Here is a 27301-nt window from a genome sequence, read left to right as displayed (position 1 = left end):
TCTCAAATCTTCTTCAACAACACAATTTTACAACCACTCATACAGATTCATATACAATAAAGTAATTCTAAATACGAAATTTGTTCATCAACAACAGTATATTATAGATTTCAGTACACACATACATGGTTCATACAATCCAGAGAAAAGGATCTAGCTCCCCTTACCTTCTACCCATCATACAATATGTTATATCCCAAGTTAAACCCCTTACCTTCTACCCATCATACAATATACCTGCACCATCAAACATACATATATAGTCTAGTTTTTAACTACCCCAACATGCATACAGTTATGTAAATCCTAGTTTCCCCCCTTACCTCTAGTTCCAGTGAGTTTCCAAAATCCTTTGAGTTTCAAAGCAAAGACCAACAAGATGCCTTCCTTCCCTTGCGTAGTAACAATGTTCCCCACCCATCTAAAACTATCCTCCAAACCTACTATTTAGTAGATTTTTCCCACTCTCTCACACATAATATGGTTTATATAAGATGGTAGGGTTCTCATTAAGTCCTCGCTCATGTTTTATATGCACCATGTAGCTTAACTATATGTTTCTTTGCTTAACTCTATAATTTATCCAAAACCCTACAAAACAAAAGAAGCCAAGCTATGGAAAGATATTTCAACACCTACTGCCGACATTGTCACCTTCAGAAACTCAAATCATGCAAAAAGAGGAAGGACAAGTATAAATCTATGTTTTCTCTCCTATCATAAACATGAAAAGCCAAAAGCATAAAAACTTTAGAAAATTCCCTTCAAGCCTCTTACACTTTCACGTGCTCCACCCAACAATGCCTTCTCACCATTATTTTATTTTTATCACTATAACACCCACACCTCCCCACCAATGAAAATAAAACAACTAGGAAACATTACTTAACTATTCTTTCAAACAATTTTCGAAAATTAAGATAACATTAGTTCTAATTAATTTATTTTATTCACTTTCTTAACAAATACATATCATAATTAATTATTTAGTAACACAAACTATAGTAAAATAAAAGTATATTTTTATTTTACACAGGTCTTACAGTCATCATGAACAAACGATATTAAAGATTTGTTGATATGGTAAAAGACATTGACACATGTGTATCCACATGTTGACACGTGTTGCTACATCCATTTCCCACTTCTTTTATGGTTCAACATTTATATTTTAGTATTGGAAAATAACACAAAAAATGCCACTAGACTTTTATACCCACAATGTTTGTGATGCCACAAAAGAAACAATATTAATGTTCACTATGCATGGTTTATGGTCATATAATTACGTTAGGCCACATCCATCTTTATGATCATCGATCGACCTAAATGTTTCCTGGTAAGCTTTCTATTTCTTAATAATTTTGTTTTGATATTATATTTAGAAGAAAACTTTTGTTTATGTTTATTTTTTTATTAGATTAATGGAATAGTTAATGAACTTGATTGAGTTATCGTGGGAACAAAATGAGCTTCTAGAATCATGAATGAAAAAAAGTGGAATGTCTTCAAACATTCTACCATTTGATTATTTCAAACGTGTGTGTGTCGAACAAGTGTGCATGCGAGCAAGGGTGTGCGCTTGTGTACGTGTGTGCATATGTGTTTGTGCGCGTGTTTGTATGTGTGTGTTTATGTGTGTGCAACAAATACTTCAACATGTAGATATATTACATAGTGACACTTATGATATAAATAAAATTTTCGTAGCTATAAAGACATCAACATTTGGTGGTCAACCACAACTAAAATGTATAAAAGGGGATTTAATGAAAAAACATGGAATGTGTTTAAAATTTGTACCATTTGATTATTTCAAACATGCGAGCGAGCGAGTAAGTGTGCGTTCATGTGTATGTACGTTCCTGCATGTGTATTTGTGTGTGTGCAACAAATACTTGAACATGAAAATATATTACATAGTGACACTTATGATATAAATAAAATCGTCGTAGCCATAAAGACATCATCATTTGGAGTTGAACCACAACTAAAATGTACAAAAAAGGATTTAGTGGAAAAAACATGGAATGTGTTCAAACATTCTACCATTTGATTATTTCAAGCGTGTGTGTGTGCGTGTGTTTATGCGTTTGTGTGTGCGAGCAAGCTCACATGTGTGTGTTTGTACGAGCAAACTTACGTGCGTGTGTTTTGTATATGCCTGCGTGCATACGTGCTTACGTGCGTGTGTGTGCAAAAAAACTTGAACATACAAAAACATTACATAGTGACACTTATTATATAAGTAAAATCTTCGTAGCCATAAAGACATCACCAATTGATATTAAACCACAACTAAAATTTACAAAAAAGGGATTTGATGAAAAAAACATGGAATGTGTTCAAACATTCTACCATTTGATTATTCCAAACCTGTGTGCATGTGTGTGTATGCGCGTTTGTGCATGCGAGTAAGCTTGCATGCGTGTGTCTGTATATGCCTGTGTGTGTACGTGCTTGCGTGTGTGTTTTGAGTGTGTGCAAAAAATACTTGAACATGCAAGTATATTACATAGTGACACTTATGATATAGTCATGTGCATAGTCGAACACACTTCCATAGCTAAGTGCATCTACATCCATTTCCATGTTGTTTTTCTTATTTTTAGTGTATTTTATTCTGTTTTCTACTTTGGTGCTTACTGATTCAGTAATTCCGCACTATTTCAGTAATTCCTCACTATTTTTCGTGTTTTTGTTTAGTGTTTGTTCATGTTTATTTAGAAGTTTAATTGGTGAAACATCTTTTTTTGAGTCAATTTTTGTTTTCAATCAAATTTTGTCCTGTTCATAGTCATGTGCATGTTCTGATGCAATTTTATCATTATTTTTTGTCTATTATTAATCTCCTATAATTTGAAAATTTCTTTTGGCTTAAAATCTTATTTTTCACTATGCAAAAGTTCTTAGAACTTCCAATTTGAGTTCTGACTTTGCAAGCTACTATTTTCTAGCTTGTTGTAGTGTATTTACACTTATTAGAGTCATTTTTATTGCTGCCCAAGCTTTTGAATTTGTTAAACTTGATTTTGGTGGTGTGGTTGATACAAAATTTGCAAAAAGTGTATTTTGATGATTTGAAACTGTTGAAATGGTTAGCAAGGTGTCATGATAGCTTGTGTGCAAAGTAGTATGCTAAACCATCAATCTTGGCCAATTTTGGGAAGGAGAAAGGTGATTTTGAGTAGCAGTTCAGTTTTGAGTTAAATCTGAGTTTGAACATGTTTAAATTCATCCAACAAAGTTGCTAAAGTGGTCAGTTTTGATCTAGATCTGCTGTTGTGTAATTTTGAATATCGAACCACCAATTTTGGGTCTTTTTCTTGATGAAGATTTGAAAAACAGAAACTGTTGTGGTATTTTGCCATGCAAATGCAATTTGGATTGTAGCAATAACTGGTTCAGTGTTCTAGATTGAAAATAAATGATTAAAAGAAGTCATACCATTTGTTAAAAAGCCTGTAGAACTGTGCAATCCAGTTTCAAGCAGTTAAAACCCAAAAACAAATAAATGATTAAAAGAAGTCATACCATTTGTTAAAAAGCCTGTAGGAGTGTGCAATCCAGTTTCAAGCAGTTAAAACCCAAAAACACAAAATCTATTTTTCGTTGAGGCATTTCATCAAACAATTTCTGATTTTTATCAAACAATTTCGAAAAGACTTAGTTTCAACTCTCATTTCAATTTCTTTTACTTTCTTAATCTGTTCTAGAAACTTTCTTAGGATCTATTTGTGTGCCTACTTTAGGTCTATTTTGGAACCAAATTTTGGTGCTAAAACTGGTGCAAATTTCTAATATATTTGGTGACTATTTTGAATGATTTTGATGGTGTTGTGAAGTCCTTTTGAAGCATTCAAGTTGCAGAAACCTTTCCCTACCAAGGTAGCCTCTAAGGAAGTCAAAAAAGAGCTGAATTTTGAGATTAAGGGGGTTGTCCAAGCAATTTCTTTTAGAGAAATTAAAACCAAAACTGCAAGTAAAGGGCATGATAAAGTTTTAGGAAATTATTCAAGTGTATTTGGGTGCTAATATCATGAAACTTTTAATGTTTTAAAGTAGATTTTGTTATTTGATTAAGTGACTTGAGAAAATGCTCTTAGTGCAATTCCAAGTTTACAATTGAACTTCGTAATAGCTCGAAACCGTACATTAGATGTGAAAGTGTGTCAAGGGGCTCTAAGTATCACTTGCACTTTCACTTAGGACCATCTTACATTACCATTTCCATCTACATTTTCATTATTTTCCTTTATAATTGTTTGCTTATTTTCTATGTTTTAATTCTTCGTGATATCTAGGATTGAATTGCATCTTATATAAACCTTCCTTTGGTTTATGATCATTTTCATCTTGCATTTTTTAAAGGCTTTTGAAAGAGTTTTACCTAGAAGTTTGGGTAAAGATAATCTAAGGAAACTTTGGCTAAAAAGGACTTGGTACTTAAGCCTTTGTATTTGTGACTCACCTCTCCTTCCTGGGAGCTACTTGGAGCAACTTTACCTTTAGTTTCTTCCTAGAAATCCTTCAATCAAAAACAAGAAAAAAACTTTGAAAAAAAAAATTCACTCATAGCTTATGAAAGTTCTTTGAAAAACTTGTGAAAACAATCTATAACTTTACAACATGAGTATTAATCAATCAAGAATGCAAGGTAGTGTGATGCATAGTCAAGAAAACATACAATTGAAAGATGAGCTCCAAATAAACCATGAAAGGAATATAAATTAATGAGCTTAGGGAATTGTTTGCCCAATACATGAAAAATAAAAATGAGGGTGAAAAAAGGAAGAATCAAATAGGAGGAAGGCTGAAAGGTACAACCAAGCTAGGAGATATATTTCATTTTTTGGTAAAAACATTAGTGCTTTAACATACTTAGCTTGGGAAAGAAAAATTGATAAAATACATCATTTCTTTGCTATAAATAGTAAATTCTCTACTCTTAACACATATCTTTCTAGATTAGAAGAGCATGCACGTGAGTGGTGGAATCATAGGCAATGTAGTGTCAAGAAAGGTAGAAAATCCTCCATTCATGATTGGTATGAATTACAAGCTTGGATGAGAAGAAATTTTGTTCTTCCTTTAGCCTTTTATACTCTTTAGTCATCCTCTGAATTTCAAATTCAGCTACTCTCCTCTAGCTTCCTTCCTTAGTAGGAAGAATTTCTGAGCTTAAAGGCTCCAAACACCACCATTACCTTCATTTACACATTCATCAAACACCTCCTTTGCATCCAGTTTTCACTATACATCTATTCATTCGTTGCCTTCTATGATTCATGGATGTTTCTTCACGCATAATGCTTAGAGCTACCTCCATCAGGTGTTTAGTGGAAAGAACATGGAATGTGTTCAAACATTCTACCATTTGATTATTTCAAACGTGTGTATGTGTGTACGTCCTTGTGTGCGTACATGCCTACATGTGTGTGTTTGTGCGTGTGCAACAAATACATGAACATGCAAATTCATTACATTATGACACTTATGATATAAATAAAATCGTCATAGCCATAAAGACATCACCATTTGATGTTGAACCACAACTAAAATGTATAAAAAAGGATTTAGTGGAAAAAACATAAAATGTGTTCAAACATTCTACCATTTCATTATTTCAAACGTGTGTGTGTGTGTGTGTGCGTGTGCATGTGCGTTCGTGCGTGCGAGCAAGCTTACATGCATGTGTTTGTATGTGCTTGTGTACGTACGTGCTTGCGTGCGTGTGTGTTTGTGTGTGTGCAAAAAAAACTTAAATATGAAAATATGTTACATAATGACACTTATGATATAAATAATATTGTCGTAGCCATAAAGACATCACCATTTAGTGTTGAACCACAACTAAAATGTACAAAAGGGGATTTAGTGGAAAAAACATGGAATGTGTTCAAACATTCTACTATTTGATTATTTCAAATGTGTGTGCGTACATGGCTATGTGGGTGTGTGCAACAAATACATGAACATGAAAATACATTACATAGTGACACTTATGATAATGATGGAACCCTGTCCTAGCATTAAGCGCGCAAGAAGAAGCTCCAAAATAGATTCACAGTGGAATGAGATTTGGTGCAATGAAATGGATGCATAGAAGGTGTTTGATGAAATTTTGGATGAAGGTGTGGTGTGTGTATGATGCCTCCAAGCTCAGAAGGTCTTCCTACTAAGTAAGGAAGCTAGAGGAGAATGAGAGAATTCAGAATTCTCAAGTGACTGAAGAGTATAAGAGGCTGGAACAAATTCTACAGCATTTCATTACACTCCAAAGTCAAAATTTACAAAGACCAAGTACCTCTATTTATAGTTATAGGAGGTCTCAAGGTCTGACCCATTTTCCCTCCCAAATTCAAATAATAATCAGCTATGTAGGTCAGCTGGCTAAGCACATAATCCACACCGCCTCACAAGATCAGCCAAACCTTCACATGGGACATGTCACTCGTGCGGCTAGGCTTTGCGGGTTTCGGCTGGGCACGGATAGAACAAATGAACAAATAGAGCAATGCGTGTCGCAGGTTGTTGTGTGTGAGTGAGGAAAAATATGGAGATGAGAGAGAAACAAATTAGATAATTGAGAAAGGTATATTAGAGTTAGGTGAGCGTTTCTGATTTTTTTCAATTGGGACTAGCGTAGAGATGACAAAGAAAATGTTGGAGTGAGAGAGATGAAAGATAAAGGGTTGAGAGGAATTAGGGAGATGAGCAAGGATTTTGGGGTTTTTTTAGTTTTGAGAATGAAAATTATTAAAATACCCTTAACCTTATAACTTAGAATCCATGATATATTAGGGTATTTTTGTCTACTAAAACTCAATACACATTGATAAAATATACCAACGGAAAAAATAGAAGTACACAAGTTAACAAACTCATATATATATATATATATATATATATATATATATATATATATATATATATATATATATATATATATAAGGAGTATCTCCAACAAATATTTGAAAAAAAATATATTGTATGACGACACTTATGACATAAACAAAATCATCAATATTACTAGTTGGTGTTGAACCACGATAAGAGGAATATGTTCACAAACACTTATATTTTTTAAATTTTATTTTAAAAATTTATAAAATATATTTTTAAACATATCTACAGATATCCATTCATATATGCATATTTTAAAAAATTGTAGATATTTTTTAAATAGATATATGATAAATAACGAGACGGATAATAAGGTGAACTTTTTTTTTCTGCAAATCAGATAATAAGTAGACATTATCTGTATCAGATAATAAGTAGACATTATGTAACATCCTAAAAATATATAGCATAAAATCATATAATAATATTGTAGGACAGTTACAAATATTATACTAAGATTACAGTTATCCTAAAATAACCATAAAATTTAAAGCTTTACAGAAGTTCTACACCATTCCAAAACTATACACCTAACTGATCGGGTAATACAGGATTAAGATGCAACCAAACAGTTCAACCAAAAACTATAAACAGTAATATGACCGAACGATCATAATCTAAACAGCAGGATTCTCGTCGTCCAACTCCTGCTCCAACGTACACTCCTCCCCCTCTGCTCACACCCAAAAGGGTGATCATCGCAATAGAAAAAACCGAAAGGAGACATGGACAAAACAGGAAATAAGGGTAAGCTAATGTAATTTAATTATGCAAACATACATACATTTCGTACAAGTACAACCAATGCAGAACCGAACACTACAACATACCAAAAACAAATACATATAAGCATATACAACTGAACACTATACTTCATGCATAAACCGAACACCTGACTTGACCATCCAGATTGTATGAATATGTAGCTTGAGGCCGTTCATGCACTCGGGTGGTGTAGTAACTGGAAAACCATAAGCTGCCACCCGAGATTAGTCTGTTATAACTCACCCAAGAACCTATGGGCTAGGACCTCCTGCCATTCTCACACAATGCATTACCCATCTCTACTTGAGAATTGGTAATCATCAGAATATCAGGATGAACTCCATGGATTTCACTGTCCATATTCATACTTTACTACTTCAATACACATTTCACTGAGACATTCCTCCTTGGAGTTCTCTTCCACCTTACTTGAAACATATGCCTTATTTAAATTTTCATATAAAATTTCTCATACACAATAGATCAATACAACTATCTCAAACAATCAGAGTCAAACAATGAAATTAACATTTAAAGTCCAAATAATCATTCAAAGAAGAAAACCAAACGGAAACTCACTATTTATGACAAAATCGAACACCATTACAAAATTTGTATACCAGTACATGATCAAACGCTAATACGAAACCGAGCACTACCAAGAACGATCGTTAGTACAGTACCAAACACTACCAAGAACGAGCGCTAGTATAAGACCGAACACTACTAAGAACGAGTGCTAGTATGAGATCGAGCACTACCAAGAACGAGGGCTAGTATGAGACCGAACACTACCAAGAACGAGCGCTAGTACGAGACCGAGCGCTAACACTAGCATTACTGCCAGTATAAGACCGAGCGCTAACACTAGCATAACTACTAGTACAAGACTGAGCGCTTAACAAGAAAACATCCACACACTTAAGGTCGAACGATCATGAACGAGTAAGACTAAAGAGACCAAACCCAGTTAATGACCGAGTACCTGAACATAGGCGAGCGGCCAATTAGCATATGACCGAGCGGGCCGATTGCTATGACTACCGAATACTAGTGTATGACTGAACACTATAATCCATCGAATACTACCAAAATCGAACACTATAATCCATCGAATACTACCAAAACCGAACGTTAAACGTAGTACGACTAAGAACGAATGATAATACCAACCTTAAGATTGCCGAGGTCGAAAACGAGTACATTTAAAACTGAACGTCAATATTAAACCAAACAACACTAAGACAAAATATCACTACGAAACTGAATACCGCTAAGCCCAATTAACTGACATGACCGAGCGCTCGACTTTCTACATAACTCTGTAGAACTTCTCAACCAGTTCACAAGTCTCGGCAATACACAGAAATCAAGCCAACGTCAAATTATCCACACATGCACACATCCAACAATGCCAAATACCAATTCATTCACTTTTACACACATGCATAATCATCAAACAACATACTCATACATAGTAAATCATAATTAAATTAACTAGCTTCCCTTACCTCTTAACTAAACAGAAAAACTGACAGTGCAAAAACTTGCTCACCACCAGAAATCTTAGAAACCTAAAGTTCACCGATTGATGAAAATAGACCAACCATAAGACCAGAAATGTGATCAAAATTTCAAGAGAAGAAGATGATAAACACATGCAACCAGAAACTTGGCTTGCATGTGCCAGAAACATAATTTCTAAGAAGAAGAAGAACTTACCAGCTTAAACAACCACTTGATTGTTCGAAAGAAAGCTCTTGACACCAAGAAAACTCAAGCACCACCTGATTGTTGATCAAATGAAGAGAACGTGTGAAGTTCTAGAGAGAAGTTAGAGAGAAGAAGGAGAAAAGAAAATTTCAAAAAGTTGGAGAAGAGATAGTGCATGCAGAAAGTGGAACGTGATTGTGAAATTTTCATTTAAATAATACCGTCAAAATCGAACAATCCATTCTCTTGCAAACACCTGTCTTCCATTAACCTACTTAAATTTTCTCAGTCCTCACACAAGATCTGTGTATGATTCGATCTATTGTCATTTTTAATATAGTATTATATAAAATTATTTTATCTATGTAAACTTTATTAAAAATTAAACTCTTGCAATTTTCAAAAACTAAATTCTATGGTCCTTTGAATAATTTAAATTAAATTTCTCAAAATTATCACTCTAAATTAAAATTTCCCAACAAATATTTAACCCAAAAATTTATAAAGTAGAAAATTTTCAATTATATAAAACTAAATCAAATGATCTGTTCACTTGTGCATAAACTAAATTATATTTCAATGATGGTAATTATATCTTTTAAACGATAGACAAATATAAAAGAAATAAATTATTTTAATTTTTATTTAGTTTAACTTAGCCTGTTAAAGTCATGGTAGAATTTCAAGGAACAAAATAAAAAGCACGATCATATATTTTGGGGACGTAGGTAGGGTTTATTTTACTGATTTTCCTTTCATTCGCGAAAAGAGGAATCTGAAAGAGAGAATTTGAGGAAAAAGATGATTTATCGGAAGTGGAGTCTCCTTACCGGTCCGGTCACCATCCTCGGCGGGGTAGTCGCTGCCATTGCCGCCGCAAACGTCATATTCGTCAAGAATGTAAGTTCCTTTCTTCCATGCTCCAAATTCCATCTCCCCCTCTCTGCACTTAATTCGCCCTTTCTAGATTCGTCCCAAAGGATCGACCTTGATTGATTCTTGTGGATTTGGGTGCTGATTTTTGAACTGGGTTTCCGTTAATTTAATGAAATTCTTGCAAACTCTCGAGATTTGCTTCTGTGACCTCGCTAGTCGCTGGTCTTCGATTTTAATTATGTTCATTTAATTCATTTTTATTTTTGAATGGAAATGAAATTAGTCTCTCTTTTTTTAATTTTATTTGCCTCTATCGATCAGATTATGGAAGTTAATTTGTTTGCTCCTGATCCTGAAGATTAGGGATTCCTCCAAATAAATTGTGCTGGTGTATGTGAGTCAATTGCTGGTTAAATTGTGTAGTGTTTTTTCAAATCCATTATATCTAGTTAAAATGAAGAAGACAGAAGTTTTACACTAAAAAAAATGTCTTATTTCACTTTGTTGGCCGAAGAAGGAACGTCCAATTTATAGTAACAGCCAAATCGTATCGTACTGGGTGAGGTTGATTAGATCAATCAACCTAGACTGTTGACTTCTATTAAAGCAAAAATCATTTAGAAAACTACTTTCTCAATGTTTTGTTTCTCCTATGTGTACATGTGGAGTTATATATCTGAGACCTTCTGTTGCATTTTTTTGCTTGTTGTTTTAAATGAAGATTGAAATATATTTAGGTGATCGTAATTTATCTTTATTGTACTTTACAGGATCCGTTCCTCAAACCAGATGAGAGAAAGTATGAAAATCAACCTGCTACCAAGTAGGAGAAAAGAGATAACGGAAGTTTGTGTTTTGATGTCAGCTAAATCCTGATTTATGAGCTGTATACTGTTTTGCAAGACATGCTCTCTAGTTAATAAGACTGAGATTCTGAATGAAGTTTGGACTCTGGAGCGTGGACCCTTATTTTAGAACTAATCTTCCAAAGTTCTAGAAAACTGGTTCATATTTCAGAGATCCGTACTTATCTCTTCTGTATAATGTCAACTGCAAATGTTTAATGTGGTTTCTAATATTCCATTTCTTTCTTTATCTCTATCAATTTACTGTTATCGCTTGCATTTTTGGATTATTATGGTAAAATTATTGTGGCAAAAGTCACTTCTTTCTATGCATACTGGTTATATTGTTATACCTCAGATATGGGTTATAAAAATTAGTGTAAGATTGATGTTGTGTTGTATTGCATATGTGACGAACTTAGCTTCAAGCATAAGATGTCTTCTTATAAATTCAAAATTCCACAGTTTTGGATATTGGTCATTTAGGGGAACAGCTGTGCAGGATGATATTTCATTTACTTCCTTATCCTTATCAAATACGAATCTGAAACTGATTGTCTTGTATACTCATCTATATGCCTTTGTGAAATATTTAAGCCTTTAAAAGCTGTTTTTACAATCTAATATATCTACATATGAGAATAGAAACATATATAATATAAAAACATATTATATTGAAATTGTCTTCTAATTGGATAATTTCAAGAAAAAATGGCATTGGTACTATTTTCATTTGCAAACAATAAAAATGTTTTATAATTATTTTATTTAAAGTATTATGTGTAAAAGATATGCCCTTTATTTAGTTTTATAAAATTGTTATTGTATTTTTATCATGTTTTATAATTTCTTATACACATTTAGATATGTCTTACATGCACACTATCCTATATATGGGTAAAATACTTGTATTGTTGTATTGAATCTTATTCTAATCAGATCCTATACACATAGTATCTGGACATCACAGAAGAATAATCGGCCACTGGTCTGGCTAATGTTTGATTTCAAAAGTTGGTTGTTATTCATCAAAGTATAGTAGAATTACAGGTTGAAATTTCAGTTTTCAATACGGGGAGGCAACAAGTGTGGATGATTTATTGATGCCTTAAACAAAAATGTCATTTCGTATACATGTTTTATGTACACATATATGAAACGTATCAAGGGCTTTAAAAAGCTTAATACATGAAATTGAAATTTGGACTGGTCTCTCTGCACTTACTAAGCACAGCTCCTTCAGCACTACGCAATCCTGAGACTTTATTTCTACATCTAAGTATAGAAGAAAATAGGTATATATTCCTCACAAAAACTATATGAAAAGGACATAAGATGAGTTTATATTGAGTGCTACGGTTTACATTTGTGTCTTGCTAGCTTTTATTAAGCTATACAGTCCCATGTACAGAGCGGAGTTCAACCTAATGCCTTTGTGTATAAAACTTCCTTTTTGCAAACTACTAATGGTATCGAGAAACTACCATGCAACAAAGAATCCTGAATTTAAAATGATCATATTTGTAACCAGCTTCAAACCTTAATGATCTGGTGATAGCTTGTTGTTTATTAGGCATTGAGTAGCATTTGCATTATTATGTCATTCCATGAGTCAATTGGTCCGGGCAAACACCAATGTAGACAATCGTTTTGAACTTTAGCATTCTTGTCTTTTGCAAATGGCTGGAACTTCCTGTAAGGTCCTGGATGCCCATCTGGTCTCAGCAATGAAAGGAGTGTTGTGTCCAAAAGTTGCAAGTTCACCCTTTGAGATCCTAGGGAAGCAGCCTTCTCAAATTCTTCAAGTTCAATACCTCTCATGATGGAATCCACATCTATCATATGAATCTGACCCTCCTTGAAGGGTACAGTTCTATTGCAGTACCCTCCACTAAACCACTCCCCATTCTCAAAGTGGTCAGGTGTGGTGGTTCTGAAGAGAACAGTGGCCTTGTGTTTAGAGTTTGTGAAGAACTTGAAAACTTCTTGTAGTACTTTGCGGTAAGCATAGTCAAATCCCAGCTCTGTTAAGTTCTTTCCAGGGCAGTAGTGGCAGCCGGTTACTGTGTTGTTTTCATGGTATATTGCAGTCTTGAGAAACCATTTTCCACCACCAATGACAACATAGTCAAAGTTCTTATATTGGTTGGTCCACTTATCTAGAGTGTCAACATAAAGTTGTATCTCTGATGAGGTAACTCCATTCATATCCTCAAATATAGCTGCTTTAACAAGGAAAGGGGTCCAGATTACTGAGAGTGTGAAGTTATGAGAGCGAAATTTCCATATCTTTGATCTATATTCCTTGTCATGGTAAATTTCAACAGCAGGTTCCACCTGCAGAATAAAATAACCAGAATATAATCTAATAACCCAATTTGTAGGACCAAATAAGCAGACACTACACTGTGCCACAAATAGACAGCTAAGTAGTTTGTAGGCACAAAGCCAATGGCAGTAATGATGTACGTAGACAAGTGTTTCCCACTAATTATTCAAAACTATTCTTGAAGGTTTGGTATACGATGTACGTAGATAAGTGTTTCCCTATCCAGGTAAGGTAAAAGCTGCTTTGGAAAAGACACTAAATACTGCTTAGATCGTGAAGGCTTTGGACCAATCGTATAATATTAGCAACAGTTGTCATCCACAAAAGGAATCGACAGATTGTTTTCACAATGAAAAGGATTATCTGTAAAATGACATGCACTGCAAAGTTGAACTTTTGTGTTTGTAACATAAAGTCAAAACAACTAATAGTGCATTGATGTTGACCATGATTCATGATTGATGGACAAAAACACTATACTACAGAACTACTTAGTTAAAATCAAGGAATCACATGGCTTCATTTTAAAGTATTGCATGATTTTGATCGTGATTACTTGCTGATGAACAAGAAAGACATTTAATAAACAATGAAGGTTCAACTACATATCTACTTAGTTAATATAAAAAACAATCACATGGCTTCATTTTAAAATATTGGAATCTTGGCCTTCACTTCTCTGAATAAAGAAAAAAGCAAGAAAGAGGTGGAAATAACAAATGAAAAGAGAAACATAAAAAAATGTGTGGTCCATTAATTATTTTCACTTAACTTTTTCTGTTTTGCTTCTTTGATTTTTTTTAAACCATTCTGTTTTTAACTTCCATTATTTTTCCTGTTTCCATTCACATCATTTCCCACCAATCTCTTTCTTTCCTAGCAAATGGACCCTAATGTCTTCAAATTTGGTAAGCAATAGAAAGTGAACTACAGCACAAATAATGCAAACATACTGAACAATAATCAAGATTCAAGGGACGAAAATCTTTCAAGCAAAAAGGCTAATTATATCAAATTTGCAAACTGGTTAACTGATATTAACATTCACAATACCTTTGAGAGAATGCAAAGTAGGGACTGAACATGATTACGAGAGATTGAATCACCAATGAAAGCCAATGATTTATTTCTCATAAACTTAAGAAACTTCTTGGGATTGAACTTGGGCAATTTACAGTCTCTTGGACTCCACCTCCAGTACAGGTACCCTGAATCAGGACGTCCATTCTTCATACAATTTTGATGAGGCTCAATCACACGGCAGCTCTCATTAGTGTACACAGGCCCAGATTGGTCTGGCACCCATTCTCCCACAAAAAGATCACATTTTTCTGCAGGTACACATTTACAATGCCCATTACCATTGACAATACAAGCTATCAACATAAGCACTTCACATTACTCAATCTGTTCTAAGATTGTGCTTAGTTAAGAAAAAGAAGAACTTGTTGCTTTATGAGATTTGGTGTTAGAACAGTTCATTTAACTTAAATCCCCATCCTTGGTCCAATCGCGGGGAAGTAACAAAGAACCAACGTTTTAAATTGTTGTTGCCATTACAGTTGCATTTTATCCTAGTCTTTGATATTGCAGAAAATTGTTGACAAACACAACTATACTTGTGATCATAAACTCCAGAATTGAGATTGTGCTGCTTTAAAATTTGATCAAAGAATCCCACAATGGTGGTGAAGGAAACTAAAAAATCTTCACATTGTGGCCTTGCCAAGAAGGAAAGTAGGAACAAATTACATGGTATAATTTTTGTTTCAGCACTCATTTGGAGACTTGATGAAGAGATCACAGTTCCCAAAAACAGAAACAAAAAAGCCTTGGTGGGTGTATGGTACATTACACGACACCCCACCAACTGAAACAAAAAAATATGGAAAGACAAAAGATCTAAATAGTCCAACTGAAATGAGAAGAAAGAAGCAGAAATGGGTGGTCCTTATTCCTTATTTGTTTTCATTCTTTTTGTGATTTTTTTCATGTTTGAAACTGGAGCAAGTCTTTCCTTTCCATTTCATGCTTGTCACAAAGAAAACAATTCAATCACCACAAAAGAAGTAAAAATTCTCTTACCATCCTTAGAGATTTGAGTCTGATTCTGATGATGAGTTTCCGGAAAGTCATCAGAATCAGAAGCCTGAAGATCAGATGAAGGTAAAACAGGGGACTCTGCTTTTGCATCTTCCACAGAAGGTGACTCCACCACTGAGAAGAAACTGAATGAATCCCACAAGAGAAGACGAACAGCGAGACCCACCAAGAAAATTGAGAGTGCTAACTTGACACACACATGGTTGTTCTTTTGCAGGGACAGTGGTCCCGAATCAGACCTCACTCTCTTCACCATCTTGTATCAGATGCAAAGATGAAACCACAGCCACAACCAACTTTGCTACTTTCTCATGAAACGGTGCTGCTGAGTAATTATTATAGGAAATGGAAGCAAGTTATGATATTGAATAAACGAACCTGTTTTCTGCACACCCTTTGTTGGGATAATAATGTATGTTGATACAAAAACACATTACGTGACATGTACCATGTGGCAGCCATTAATGGTGAAAATAAAACCAAAATAGATAATATCATTTAAAAAAACAAATATATATAAAAACAACAACTTTTCACGATGAGAAACACGTTCAGTGTGTGTGTAAGTCTCGAGTGATTAGAGCATTTCCTTCGATAGAGAAGAATGTGTGCCATTTGGTCTCACTGTCTAACAGAATGCTCATCTTTTCATCCATCTGCACGTGTGATGTTCAAAGATTTTTACCTTAAAAAACTATGATTTGGTGAATTTTGCATTCTACTTTTGGTAAAATAAATTCATTCACATAATTTGTAACTATGATTTATTAGCAAACATGTAACTCACTCTTTCTTTCTCTCTCATGCACAGCATAATGGAAAAGATAACAGTAGTTTGATGTTGCAGGCTACCAACTTTACTTTTATTTCTTTGATGAAACACGCTGCATGTCTTTAGTTGAGTAACATCAAAGTCACTGACTCTGTATGTGATTCATTTTTTGTTTTTGAAAACAATATTGAGTTGGATTCCATTAATTCAATAAAAGGTAAGATATATCTTAATAGGAATTTAAATATCAGTCTAATTTTCAATTTTGATAAAAATGAGAAAATTAAACATGATATAAAATAAAACTCTTAAATTTATTATCTTAACATTTTGTATTAAGAGTGATCTCAATCAATAAATTTGACTTTTACTCTCATTTTTTTCTTTAAAAAAATACAAAAATTTATTTTTTATAATCATTTTATTCTTGTACTTTGTATTAAATAAATATAAAAATATATTATCTTACTATTCTTCTTAATAACAACAATAACAATACAAATAATATCATGGGGCAAGAGAAATATACCAATATAAAAAAAGATTTATTTTATTGAAAATTGAAATAGATTAAATTCAATCGGATTAGACTCACTTCAAAATTATATAATCTCTCTCTAATTATTTTTCTTTTGTAAAAAATCATATCTTAACACTTAATATTTTAAAGATGACAATTCAAAAACCAATATCCTAATATTAGTAAAGGATATAGTTTCCAATGACCAAACATCATTTTAAGATTACATGGTATATTTCAAAACAGTTTTGGTAACCTATAAAACAAGAGATTTGGTTGAACTGGTCCTTTTTTTCTACATATTATTGATGAAACCACCAACTTTATTATGGTATAACTCATGAAGTGTCAAAGAACTGTGTATGGAAACTTCTTGTGTAGTGATGTTACCTTTTTTGTGGCTATAAATTACGGGCACAGATTCTTAAACATTTTGGGATTATTTGGTTGTCGGTGCTAATGACAGATAGAATTATTTTTTCCCTTTAATGATTTACTTTAAGAAAAGGTCCATTTAATGAATCTCTTAACTTGGTTAAAACAATATGATAAGGAACGGTTACCTACTTGTAATGAATGTTATTATAAATTAGAGTGAAGAAGTAGTTTGCCAATTTATTTAAGAACGATTAATATGATCTAAATAATCAATTAAAACAGTAGTTGTTCAGTTTATTTTGTTGACCTCTTATTCATATTCATTCGACCCTTATCATTAAAAGAAAAGTTATCAAAATACACTCCTCAACAGCTAGTTCCAATCAATCATGACTGTTCTTAATAAACCTGAAAGTCTTCATTAAAGTTCTGGTGTATGACAGAAATTTAGCAACTACATACTCTTTTGTGTTCAAAATTTATTGCAGTATATGATCACGTCATGAGCACATAAAAAGAAAAACGTAAAAACAAAAGAGACGAAAGCAAGAAAAATCAGTAAAAAGAAAAATTGTTTTGACTATAATTTTATTTTTTTTTTACAAATAATAGTTAAATTTATAGAATTGAATATGTTTTTAAACTCTAATCTAATTTAGTCTTTTAATTTAAAAATTGTGTAGATTTAATTTTTAAATTGTTACGTTTCTAATATATTTAATGCAGTATTTGAATTATTTACACTATTTAACATCTTAGTTAATAAATACGTTTTAAATTTTAAATAAATTTAATTAAAAAATTAAATTTATACAGTTTTAAAAATAAAGAATAAATTAATTCGAAGTTTTAAATAACTAATTTCAACTTTCAGTAAAACTTAAAAAATAAAAAATATATTTAACTCTAAACTTATATATAAAAATTTAAATGAAAAATTTTAACAACATTTTTATTGGGACAACCTTAACAAAACTGAAAAATACCACAAACAGGTATAAAAAATATTGAGAGTGTGAAAGTCCAAGGTAGAGAGAATGAAGGTTGTGGTGTTAGCATTTGAAGAGTTTGGTGGGATGTGATGAACATTAATGGCTTGCATTTAGTTGAGTCCCTTAGTGGGGACCAAATGTCCCTTGCCTTATCTTGTAATTGAGAGGATAATACTGTTTTCATGGCCCTTCACAAGGATCATATCTCACTCCACATTTATTCTTTCCTCATCTGTCCTCAAATGCATAAAAAAGAAGTAAACCCTTTTTAATATTTTTTTTTCTTTATTTATGAAACCAAACATAAATATTGTGAACTCTATTCTTTATTTTGTGTGTACCTCATTTCATATTTATTTATTAATCATACATCGCTTTCACCAAGTAAAACAAAATGTGGTGGAAGAAGTGTCTTATGAAGAGTGCTAATAAGACACGGAGAAGGTTAAAAAAGGAGATTTTGTTAATATATATAAATACAAAATAATTAAAAATATAGTCAAAAGATTTATAATTAAATAAATATGTTTTTAGTTTTATAACTTTTATTAAAAATTAAAATTAGTTCTTTAAAACTTATTCTCCATCTTTAGAATGGCATAGATTTAATTTTTTTAAGTAAATTTTGTTTAGTTTATTTAATATTTCAAATACGTCAATTAATATTGGAGTAAAAATATATGTCAAACAATTTAAACAACTCAAATATTATCATTAAATAAATATTAATTTACATATTTTAAAAACTAAAAGACTAAATTAAACGGAGAAGAACTAATTTTAATTTTCACTAAAAAATATTAAGAGATAAAAATTATATTTGACTCTTTTTTAAATATGAATTTATGTTAACTTTCAATTTTATAAAATTAACTTTATTGATAATAATTATATCTACTTACATATTATGATATTATATATATAATATGATGTTATTTTTGATTGATATTACATTTTGGATATATATTTGAAATTGATCCAATACTAACAATAGGATGATAATTTATAAATCCACTAACATTTACCATGCATGTGCATTTTAGTTTCCAAAAGGGTAGGTGGCTTATGAGTAAGGAGAAGGAGGGTGAGGGTAGCATAGTCATGATTCATGAAATACACCAAAGGAATATATAATAATAATATTCCTCAATCATTTATTAGACAAATGAGAACTATAACAATTTTTCACTCTGCACCACCCAACTCCTGTCCCTGCTGCCTACCAACTCATTTCTTTTCCTATCTTCATATATCAAACTAGTAAAATTAAGTTTTAATTAAATTTAAAAATAAACTAATTTAATAAAATTATTTATATAATATAATTTCATCTGTTATTCACTTTAATCTCTACATTTGTTTAATCTTAATATTTGTTAAGTAAAATCAAATAAACTAAATTAATGTTATTTACTAAACATATTATAATTTAATCAAATAAAAAATAGAAAATAAATTAAATTATAAATATTAAATTACTAACCGACGGATTTTTTTTATTTTGTTAATTCACTCTAGATATTGTTAAGGTTCTGTTCAAATTAAAATGCGTTAAATTTTCAAAAAACGTGTTATTAATTACGATGTGATGAGGTTATAAAATTAATAGTCAATTTTTAATACAAACTTTTTCACTCTACAAAATAAAAAGAATTTAAAAATGGAACAATAGGTTGTAGGTTAGAGGACCAAAAGCATAAAGCGTCTGGATGAATAATAATTAACGGATTTGAAGGAAAAAAGAAATCCACATACATAATTTCAGTGTCGTGATGAAGATGAAAATGACTAGCTCTTTTTGTTGTTCAATTTGGAACTTATGTTACGTAGATTAAGTTAAATTTATGTATAAATCATCCCAGTTTAGCTTCTTTTGATATCAACAACACAGTAAACAAATTTAGTAGTGAAATCTAGATATATAACCTTAAAAGGTTTCTTGAATGAGAACATAGTATCTCAAGGCCCCATGGGAATAATATTATAAATGGCTTGGACATGATTAGTGTAACGTTTGGTTTTATTTTCATGCTCCAAAAGTTTTTCTCAGAAAATGTCGTTCGTGATAGAATCTAGAGATGTGAATTTGTGCTGCCTGTTATTGCGGCTTATTAAAACACACCTGCTACTTCGTCAAAACAAAAGTACAAGTACTATGCTTTGTGAAAAAAAATGTTTGACTACATTCCAATTTATCAATAAATATATTACATTGTTTTCCACATCAGATTCTGGACCACAAACAAGACTGCGAGCACACAATTGTTTATGCTCTTTGTTTTGGTAAACCATACAAGAATGACAAAATTTCAGTACAAGAATAACAAATTTACATCTCATAAAATTCTAGTAAAAATATCATGAAAAGATTTCAAAATTTTCCCGTGATCTGATCTGACCCGAAACGATGTTTCCGAATCTGTTGAAGGGTGGAACAAAGACGTTCTCATGCAGAAGTTTTATTTCTACACTTGTGTTATGCAGCTGTTCTTGGTACTTTCATGCCAAATCCACGCCTTTCTTTCTCCACTCTGTCAAGTTGTCAAGACCAGAGGATTAGCAACTATCCTAACTGCTGCTTCTTAAAGATTTAGATTAATAAATCATGCAATGTGTAGAATAAAAATTATGTAAGAAATGCAAGGACCATATTTAATGGAGGCGTAGAAGTAACAACTGAAACAAGTCAATCATAGGCGTAAGACAAATTTAAGGAAAGAGAAAAGCATATATATTTTTCTTTCTTAACCTCACAGAAAACATCTGTTGAATCATCAAATGGGGTCCTGAATTGGAATAAAAACACAACTTTCCAGCACTCCAATGAGCTTATGAGCCAACTGCATAAGAGACTATGACTCAACCTCTCACTCAATTTATATCAGATACTTGACACCAACTCCTATCCAAAACTTTAAAATAATGAGTCTATAAATCTTCTTTTTTATACTGGTCTACATTTTATTTGTAATTAATGTGCGACTTAAATTCACACTTATATTCTTAACAAAAATATCTAAGAGACAAACTGCATGAGAAGAAATTCCTCCTTATCTATAGGTTCAGCTTGACATGACTAATCAATATGCTGACTGCTAGGAGAAAACAAACATGGATTCTTAACAATAGGAAACCAGCATTTTATGAATAGAAACACAGAAGGACATTACAACAGAAGAGCTAGTCTATAATTAGATAAATGGAACAAAATCATCAGAGACTTGGCACTTACGTTGGTGCAAGTTTACCAAGGCTGTCCAACTCTTCCCCTGTGTTTTCATCTCGTACCCTCCCAGAAATGTCAACGATGTAAGACCTATTGTCATCGCGGGGGAGTCCTCTCCGACAAAGCAATTCTAAATCTTTATGGTGAAGTTCTCTACCATTTACAAAAACACCAGTATTTCCACCAGCACATTTTTCTGGCATGGGATGCTGGAACTCTTCTATGAATGGCTGCAAGAGAAAATAACATATTCATTTATATTGATCAGAGTACAAGTATACGAGAAATGGAGTGTACCAGAATAGTGTAACTTACCAGAATTATTCCAAGACATGGTCCCCCCATGACACCCCAAAATCCAGCCTGAGAATCATACCTGCGGAAGAAAAAGTGCAAGCAGATCAATCACTACAATACATAAGCAATCGGCATAAACATTTACACTATCACTCTAAGCTGAGATAACTCTTCCCAAAATGATATGCAAAAAGGCATGTGAAACTATCAAAATATAATGTTACAGATTATAAGAACTTAACCGAGTCTATATGTATGCAAAGAACACTTTTCAAAAGCTTAACTGATTTTGATCCCTGTCTTTACAGTTTGTCTAAAGATTTAATTTTGATCCTTTATACATTTCTCTTCATTTGAGTTTCTGATACATGACATAATGTCAGCCTAACAAAGTTGTGAATGTAAAGCATACTAACCAGTAATTTCCTGGCTGGATTGGTCCAGCAAACTTTTCAGCCTTTTTAATCACTCGATCTGGTATTGGCTGTCCATTTATAGTAACATTACTTTTCCCATTATCTTTCTTAATAATGTTTGCTAAAAATGAATCACTCCTTTTGTTAGACCTAGGATGATCATGTTCTCTGCTTACATCACCAGAATCCTGGGAGACCCCAGTGTTAGAATAATCAATAACATCCATCTCAGTTGCAAGCACTACTTCTTTCAAAGAATTTTGCCTTGAGGCATTCTTTTCTACTTTTTCCAGCTCTTGATCTGAGCGACTACTTTGGTTGCCTTTCCCTAATCGATTAACCACATGGTCGTCAAATGAACTACCAGGTGAAGGAGATGGAGAGGCTTTAGATGGCTGATGAATGAACCCACCTGGGGCAGTCATAATTTCTGGAATATTTTCATCATCAGAAATACTGGGAGATGAAGAATGGAAACTTTGCCTCTCTCGCGACTTTAAGGTTGAGTCTTCAGCCAGCACAGAAGATTCTCTATCTACTGAGTGAAAATCATAACCAGAATAATCATCAGATGAGAAGTTCACAGCACTCGTGTTCACATCACCACGGGAATGGAATGCACGACTATTCACAACCTCACCAGTGGCATCATCAACCCTTGTGGGTCTGGTAGCTTCCTCCATCTCAGAATGAGGAGAAATCACTAGCTTCTTATTGACGACAGCAAGTTTCATTTCAGAAGAACAAGCTCCGCATCTAATTTTCTTCTGCTTAAGATTTTTAACCATGACCAGTGTCTTTTTAGGCAGTTGCAGTAACTCGAAGCAACTATGACAAGTGATGAAAGGAGAAGCACCAGCTATAGGAAGGCATTGCCGAGTACTATTCAAAGGCACTACTTTTCGAGTATGGCTTCCAACAAACCTACCCATCTCAGAATTGTAATCTCTAGGCCATCTTGTACGAGGTTGTCTTTCATGTAAACCAGTGGGAGGAATGGCAGCTCTAGAATTCTGAACATAAGGACCAACTGCTCCTGGGATCTCATGACCGTACAACATAGGATCATTTGAGGCAGGGGTGTGAGGGAATCTGCTGTTAACAAATTCAGCAGGTGGCACAGGCACTGATTCTCTTCTTTTGTTGTTATAGCAACGCAAACAAGAGCAAGAAGGTGGGTGAAGCATGGCACTACGAGTATATGGATCATATGAATCTGGACCAGTATCAGCATAGCGTCCAGGAAAGTAGGGATGAATTGGATTTTGTGGGAACTTGTGGGGTAAAGGATGTGAATCTCTCATCATTGGGGATACAAAAGGATCCCCATATCCAGGAGCATAATTTGGATTATGCATGGAAGGGTGAAAGTTGCGCTTAGCCATTTCAGGACCTGCTGCATAAGGATATGGGTCATGATGATAATTGAAATAAGGGGGACCTGGCAAATGTTTATTAGGGCCAAAGAATGGTCTTGAGGTTCTGCTCATAGCTGATGATGATCCATATCCTTCAGGAAACCAAGTTTCAGGGCCACTAAAAGGATCTGGAGGAACCATTCTTCCATCAGGAAGAACTTTTTCTTTGGGGTTACCAACCACCTCAGAAGACTTGTTCAATTGGCTGGTTAACTCATCCAGCTTCCTTAGAATATCGGCTCTATCTTGCTCAAGATGCTGAACTTTATTCACACCATCCATGTCCTTGAAATTCCTCCACTGTTCTCCATAATTGTAAGAAAAACTGGAATAGCTATTTGAAGATCCTTCATCAGGATAACCATGAGTGGGAAATCTGACACCCTCCATATCAGCTTGAGACTTTCTCCGAAACCCCTGCATCTCACCTCTCTCCCCATAAGGCCAATTAGACACTCTCCCATAGAATTGGTCCCCTACCATGTGAGACTTCTGCTCCTGCTGGTCTCTTCCAATTGATTTACCCCTTTTGTCCTTACTCACAAAATCATTCTCCAAAACTCCTTTCTCATCCCCATCCATGGAACCATCCAAAAACCTCCCATGTCCTTTATTTGGTTTTCCCAAATCCCTTCTTTGACCCTCCATTGAAAAACCATCATTGGACCCAATATCAACATCTGAATTATCACTCAAATCAATTACCCCTTTACCCAAGAAACTTTCTGATCTACCTTGATCTCCTCCACCTTGTCCCTCATCTGAGGTTTCCCACAACCTAACACCTTCGGAACTTTTAAGCTTTCCTACAAAGGAAAAACAAAACGGAAAACACAATAAGAAATCAGAATATCCAACCCCTTTTTGAGCCTTTGACCAAAAAAAAAAAGAATCCTAATTTTTAATACAAACAAAAAGCTCCAAAGCACGTTAAATCAAACAACCAAACCATATGCTAAATTTACGAAAGGGTACCTCGAAGAACACTACCACAACCACCACATTGATAAACAGTGTAATTGGCAAGCTCGGGAAGAACCTTTTGACACTTGGGGCACTTCACCAAACGCAACTTGGCCGAGTCCTCCATTGCTGAAGCTGAGAGATAATACACAAACACACACAGGGCCACTAACCAAGCACCATAACCAAACAAGGAAGAAGCAGCAGCAGAATCCTTGGTTATTTATTAAGATAGAACTTTCACGTAGAGGTCCAAAAGGAAGTGTTTGGCTTCTCGGAAACAACAAGAGCGTCAGAGAGAGGAGTGTTGTGTTTTCTGCTTTTTCTTTTGGTGCTGATTTTCCTTTTGGGTTTTCTTGATTTTTTTCTCAAAATCCAAACAGCAAGAGACCAAAAATCGAAAAAGGAGTAATGAAGAGAAGCACAGTGGGGACAAATTTCCTCTCGGAATCTTAGAACTTTGCAAAATAGATCACTTTGCAAAATAGATCCTTTCATTCCATTCCAGTTACTGAAAATAAAAATCGCTGCTTTATATTATTATGGGTAGAGTTTTAGACAGAGAACGAAAAACAGTAACGTGAGATAGTTGTACGGAGTGGAGTTAGTTGGGCCGCAAGGAGAAAAAACAAAACCAAATAATTGTGTCTACAACCAAACAAAACATGCCAGTGTTTTTTTCTTTTTACTTATAAGATTAATCAATTTTAGTTGACATTAAATTTAAAATGAAATTAACTTAGGTATAAATATACCTATTATAAAAAAATTAAATCTGGACATGAAATTGAAACGTGTTGTCATTATAATGAAAACGTTTCTTAAATATCCATTAGTTTTTAAAATTTTAATTCATTAAAAATTATCCTAATAAAATAAGCTATTACTATTTCATAAGTAGAATGTTAAAACTGTGACATAAACATACGCTGAGATCACGTCAACGCAAAGAATTAGATTTGAAGTTAATTAATTAATGGATTCGATTGGAACTTCCCCACGATGTATGCAGCGGGTCTGGCCAGTTTTTTATTTATTTATCTATTATGTAAAAAAAATTATTTATTATATATTAAGTATTTATTTAAAAATTATTTGTAAATATTTTAAAATTTGTAGATATTTAGATATCCAGGTATATTTTAAAAAAATTTTATAGTAATTTAAAATAAACTTAAAATATATAAATTTAATTAAATATAAATTAAAATTTAATTTAATTCAATAAAATTTAATTAAAATATATCTAACTTATTTATAAATAAATATTAAAATTGTATCATATGGACCGACCGGTCCGAAAGCAATCCCGAGACTTAGACAATCATCGGTGTTTCTCCCATCTTTTACTTCCGACAGCATGGGCGGACGGCTGTTTGCGTAGATATTCACCTCACACGCTGTATAACACGATCGTCCATTCCTCTCCCTGGTGAGTAATGCTGGTTTACCATACGGGCGGGGGATCAAGACCGGCCGATTGGTAAATCAGGTCGTTAAGACGAAGATCAAGGTAAATAAGGATTAGAGCTATTGGGTTGGAATTGAGTCGTGATTAACTTTTCACTAATCCCAAGCCCATAGCAAAAACTATAAAATTGGGCCGTGATTAACGCATTCATTACTGTTTTATCAAATCGCCAACAATAGTTTTCGACTTTGTCATCGAAAAATCTTTGACAGATTCTCTCTGAACGACAAGAGTAGACAACGAAGTTTGGAACAAGACCGAACAATAAAAAGACAAGAAGACAAATTGTGGAATTATTTGGTAACTTAGCCCAAATAACCGAAACAAAAATACCCACTGTTCACTTCAACAAATAATAAATATTTGAAGATATGAATTATGGATCATAAATTTTATTCACTTGTATTTGCAAATATAAATGTTTTTAGCTTTCTAAACCCAAGGAAATGGTCTCTGAAGACGCAGCTTCCAAACGCGGCAGGAGGAAGAATCGCTTTACGGAAGGACGTTTCAAACGTGTGAAGTGATAAAATCCCAGAAATTGCTTACTTTAATATTTATTTCATGTCTTTTAAGTTGACCTAGTTCTATTAAATCACAAAAACTCATAAAATAGCAAAGTTATATATATATATATATATATATATATATATATATATATATATATATATATATATAAAAGTCAAATCATACTAACTTCTTATGGTTCTATTTTCTATCAAATTTTGAAAATAAAAGAACAGAACATTTCAAATAAGAAGATTTATGAGTTTGTTTTTAGTATAGACTAGATTTTCAACTTGAAGTAATTTAAAAAAACAAATTATAATTAATTTTATTATTATTTTAAATTCAGACAAACATTAAACTTTATACATTGTATATAAAATAATAACAATCAAACATAAAGATAAATAACTATATTTTTTGAAAAGGTAATTTATTTTAAAAAATTTAATTAAAGTAGAATTTAGTGTAAAGTTGTAATGAATAAGAACTAACACACCTGAAGGTAAAGTAAAATATAAAGTAAATAAAAATTATTTGAGAATTAAAATAAGCCTTACATAAAGAATTCAATTATTAAGAAAAGAACATAAACTTAAATAATAAATCCATAAATTAGGTGATTTGAGTTTCTTGATGAAGTCAAATTTGTTAAATATGGTTAAAAAAAATCAATAAATTTAGTGAGGATTAACTCTAAATTTCTAATATATTTTATCTTGGATTTCTATTATAGAATGTTGAAATTTCGTAGAGTTTCAATTTTCCAAGTCTTTTTTAATTAAAACAAATAAATCTTCTTTT

General features: G+C 32.9%; 2 protein-coding genes across 2 annotated transcripts; both read right to left on the bottom strand.

The window, feature by feature from the left end:
- Positions 1 to 12387: 12387 nt before the first annotated feature.
- LOC124840694 (protein trichome birefringence-like 25) lies at positions 12388 to 16168 on the bottom strand. Its single transcript, XM_047316794.2, has 3 exons — positions 15520 to 16168; positions 14488 to 14765; positions 12388 to 13442 (listed from the first exon to the last, which is right to left on the bottom strand). Exons 1-3 carry the CDS (start codon positions 15791 to 15793, stop codon positions 12675 to 12677), a joined length of 1320 nt encoding a protein of 439 aa, XP_047172750.1. The 5' UTR covers positions 15794 to 16168; the 3' UTR covers positions 12388 to 12674.
- Positions 16169 to 20358: 4190 nt separating this feature from the next.
- Positions 20359 to 25044, bottom strand: LOC124840692 (uncharacterized). The gene is made up of 5 exons (XM_047316791.2): positions 24532 to 25044; positions 22139 to 24362; positions 21741 to 21801; positions 21432 to 21655; positions 20359 to 20730 (listed from the first exon to the last, which is right to left on the bottom strand). Exons 1-5 carry the CDS (start codon positions 24644 to 24646, stop codon positions 20676 to 20678), a joined length of 2679 nt encoding a protein of 892 aa, XP_047172747.1. The 5' UTR covers positions 24647 to 25044; the 3' UTR covers positions 20359 to 20675.
- Positions 25045 to 27301: the final 2257 nt, after the last annotated feature.

Source organism: Vigna umbellata, chromosome 11 (assembly GCF_029865625.1).
Source record: "Vigna umbellata cultivar VRB3 chromosome 11, Vumbellata_1.0, whole genome shotgun sequence".
NCBI lineage: Eukaryota > Viridiplantae > Streptophyta > Magnoliopsida > Fabales > Fabaceae > Vigna > Vigna umbellata.
The sequence above is the reverse complement of the archived record's forward strand: the minus strand, read 5'-3'. Positions and strand labels throughout refer to the sequence as shown.